This window comes from Henckelia pumila, chromosome 2, assembly GCF_033568475.1.
Source record: "Henckelia pumila isolate YLH828 chromosome 2, ASM3356847v2, whole genome shotgun sequence".
Taxonomy (NCBI): Eukaryota; Viridiplantae; Streptophyta; class Magnoliopsida; order Lamiales; family Gesneriaceae; genus Henckelia; species Henckelia pumila.
In genome coordinates this window covers 65,624,829-65,628,486 of record NC_133121.1, presented here as the reverse complement: position 1 = coordinate 65,628,486, position 3,658 = coordinate 65,624,829, and the positions used below count along the sequence as shown (strand labels likewise).

The window sequence follows — 3,658 nt, the reverse complement described above, 5'->3', positions numbered from 1 at the left end:
GTATTTATGACCGTTACAGATCAATGCCTATAAATAAGATTGAAGAATAGTTGTAGAAATCTCTCTCGACCTTTCGAACATTCAAGCATTCTAAGCTATTTGTGATCAAGTCAGTCAAGCAACCAAAATCTCAAATTTCCAAAAAATTGCTTAAGCACACTCTTTGAAAGCTATTCATTCGATCATAAAAAGATCATTTTGAGTTAAGAGCAATTCATTTATTTTGTAATATCAATCGAGAACTGAATTATGTATTAAGTCCTAGGAGTTTGAGTTAAGCAATGTTAAGTCTTTCCTGAATTGAGGTTGTACAAGTGGTTGTATTAGTCAAATATTTTAGTAAAACGTTTTTCTAATAAATAAAATTTAATTCAAATGGCGAGAATCAAAATAAAAATTCTTAGATTGGCCTCCTAGGCCCATTTTACAATGGTAGGCTGAGGAAGGCTTAAATAATGGGCTTATTGAGGCCCTACTTTTGGAGTAAGGCTGAAAAAGAACTGATTCTTCTAATCTTTTCTTTCCAAACAAATAAGGGGGGAGAGAGGATTGGGGAAGCTTTGCTGTACAGCACGATGGTGACGTCATCTAGTTCATGGTCGCGGGCTCTGGTTCAGATCTCTCCTTACACGTTCTCCGCCGTGGGAATCGCCATCTCCATAGGCGTCTCCGTCCTCGGCGCCGCCTGGTATTTTCTCAAATGTGGTTTTCGCTTCTTTGATTCGATTTCTGTGCTTCGTCGTTGAGCTGTTGAAATTGTACAGGGGAATATACATAACTGGCAGTAGCTTAATAGGTGCTGCCATCAAGGCCCCTCGCATTACTTCGAAAAACCTAATCAGGTACTTGGTTCTTGTAGTTGTCGCTTCTCCGATTTTCTTGAACTATGTGGCCATGATTTAAGATTAATTTTATTTATTTGCAAATGCTACATTAATTCACTCTGCGTGTGCTCGATTTCTTATGATTGTTGTGTATTGTTCTGTTGCTTGTTTGATTCTTCAATGCGAGCTTAATAAAAATTGTGATTTGAAGCAAATAGATTTTGAATCTGACCTTACCTCATCAATTCCCAGATCATTTGTTTTTAGTGCAAGAGGAGGTGTTAATATTGAATCAACCTAGCTCTTATATGTTTATTTGTAGACACCAGTGAAAGTTTTAGAGTTTTGTCTTTATATCCTGGAGTTTTCTATCATATGAGGTGGGCAAGATTCAATCCTTTTATGAGCTAGTTTTCGCCTTTCGTCGAAGTACGAATGAGATTCCATTGCCAATTAAAATGTTCCAAATCCAATAGCATAACATCGGGAGCTGGCCTTTTGTTAGGATGCCAGGGCTCAGGGTAACTAATAAAAATCATCAAATGATTGTAACGAGAATAATGGGAATATAATATATTATTGTGCTTGCCTTTGCACCAACCTCTCTCATGAAGTTTTACAAATTTTAAGGAATCTTTTTTGTTTATTTAAGTAAAACTAGAGATATGATCCTTTTGAAAAATAATTTCCTCTGGAAATATACCACTTTGTCTCGAATGTAAAAGGTCTCAAGGTGTTCGAATTTATCCAATGAAAAACTTCATTCTAAGTATTCTGTAATTATTTATGGAACCAACATGTGATCATAAGATTCACAACACTGTCGAACTCTTGAGATGCTGATAAGCCATAGCCGTAGAAGTTTGCTTTGCATGACTTTCATTCAATGCACGTTCGTTAATCCATTAGATGATGTGAATAGATCAATGTAGAACCTGTTTTAGATCTTTCTGAAAATCATCCATTCCGCTTTGACTTCATATCAACAGAAAACACCAACCGCAGGACCAAATCCCTAAATAAAACCCTTAAATGGTGAATAGGTTGTGATAGACTTTCAAATTTATGTATCGCCACATAATCACAATTGGTAGGGGTTGGATTGTAACCGAGCCGGTGTGCTTTTGTAGAATTTTTTGCATGCACGTGATCTTATGTTGTCAGATGTTCTAGAATTTTGTGCTCACTCAAGCTGGTCATATCTTTAGCAACTACAAGAGTTGGATTTTAATACATATGCATCTATATTTCAAGTGCCATACCTAATACTGGAATGAATCAAGGTTATCTGACGAGATTTATGCAAATTCTTTAACAAGAAATGTGACTATGGTCTTTGACAGATCCATCTGAATGGCCATTTCACGTTATTGATGACTGAAATTTGATTTCCTAAGTTATGTTTTACTGTCCTGTTTAACCATGTCCCATTATTACTGCTCCATATATTTTTCAGTATTGTCTATTCGTTTTTTGCACTAACAGTATAATTAAGCTGTGTCCATCCCTTCATCTGTTTATATTTATTGAAATTTCTGGACGGTAATACTTCTTGGTATTTGGTTTGAATTGCGGACTGCTACCAAGTCATTTGAGCATAATTATTCTTTCAGTGTGATTTTCTGTGAAGCTGTTGCCATATATGGAGTCATTGTTGCTATAATTCTTCAGACCAAGTTGGAGAGTGTACCGTCTTCTAAGATTTATGAGCCAGAGTCCCTTAGAGCTGGCTATGCTATATTTGCATCTGGAATAATTGTGGGTTTTGCAAACCTTGTCTGCGGGTGAGTACTATTTTTTTGTCTTCCGTTCTGTTGGCTTGTAGGTTTTTTTTTCCTCGTGTTGGCTTGTAGGTTATTGAAAGAATCAACATTGTTTGAAGCCTAATCCACTGATGTTATGTCTTACTTTGTTTTGGGTTCCTTTCTCTTACTTCAACGAAGGTTATGTGTCGGAATCATCGGAAGTAGCTGTGCGTTATCTGATGCCCAAAACTCGTCTCTTTTCGTCAAAATCCTTGTTATTGAGATATTTGGCAGTGCACTTGGATTATTCGGCGTTATTGTTGGCATTATCATGTCAGCTCAAGCAACATGGCCATCTAAGGCATGACTTCTAACATTCATCTCGTCCGTGTGTTCACCGCTGTTTGGTATGTGTAATGTTTTGCAATTTTCTAATGCAAATCTACCATTTTTTGTATCTGTCATGTAACCTTAAAATGACGTAAAATTGGCAGAAGAAAGGAAAAAAACAAGAAAAATAACAGAATCCCTGATATATAACCTCTCGGTTCTGTATGTAATTTAATCCCATTAAATAAACTTTTCTCCGGATTTCAACATAGTTTGATATGAATTTATATTCCATGATTTGATCCTGTCCAAGGCGTGTGTTCTAGCTGTTTGTACAAGCATTAACTAGTCTAAATCGCATGATAATCAAATATGTCGCGCAAGGCGCAGTCCTTGTTCTCTCTCTGCTGTCAGAAATATATACATTTTGTGTTATACGTTGCACTTGAAATTATATAATTATCTTTAATGTATTTTTGAAAAAAGTTTTTTAAAATAAAATTGAAAGATAATTTTGTAATTTCAAATGTAATGTTTAACTCAATAAGTAACTCCTATGTACATGTAGGTACCGTTTGGTACAGGAGATGATAGTGGGATGAGACACAAATTTTTACTCATCACATGTTTTTCTCATTTTTTTGTTAACCCAATGATATCTCATGGCCCGGTATAACATTAAATGTAGGCTTGATGACAAATACCTCTTAACCCATGGTATTAGTGGAGGATGAGTGAAATTGTGTAAAATTGATAATG

The 3,658-nt window shown here is 35.7% G+C and overlaps 1 protein-coding gene across 1 annotated transcript; it reads left to right on the top strand.

The window, feature by feature from the left end:
• Positions 1 to 514: 514 nt before the first annotated feature.
• Positions 515 to 3,170, top strand: LOC140882920 (V-type proton ATPase subunit c''2-like). Its single transcript, XM_073289183.1, has 4 exons — positions 515 to 688; positions 765 to 842; positions 2,438 to 2,608; positions 2,768 to 3,170. Exons 1-4 carry the CDS (start codon positions 576 to 578, stop codon positions 2,934 to 2,936), a joined length of 531 nt encoding a protein of 176 aa, XP_073145284.1. The 5' UTR covers positions 515 to 575; the 3' UTR covers positions 2,937 to 3,170.
• The last annotated feature ends 488 nt before the right edge of the window (positions 3,171 to 3,658 follow it).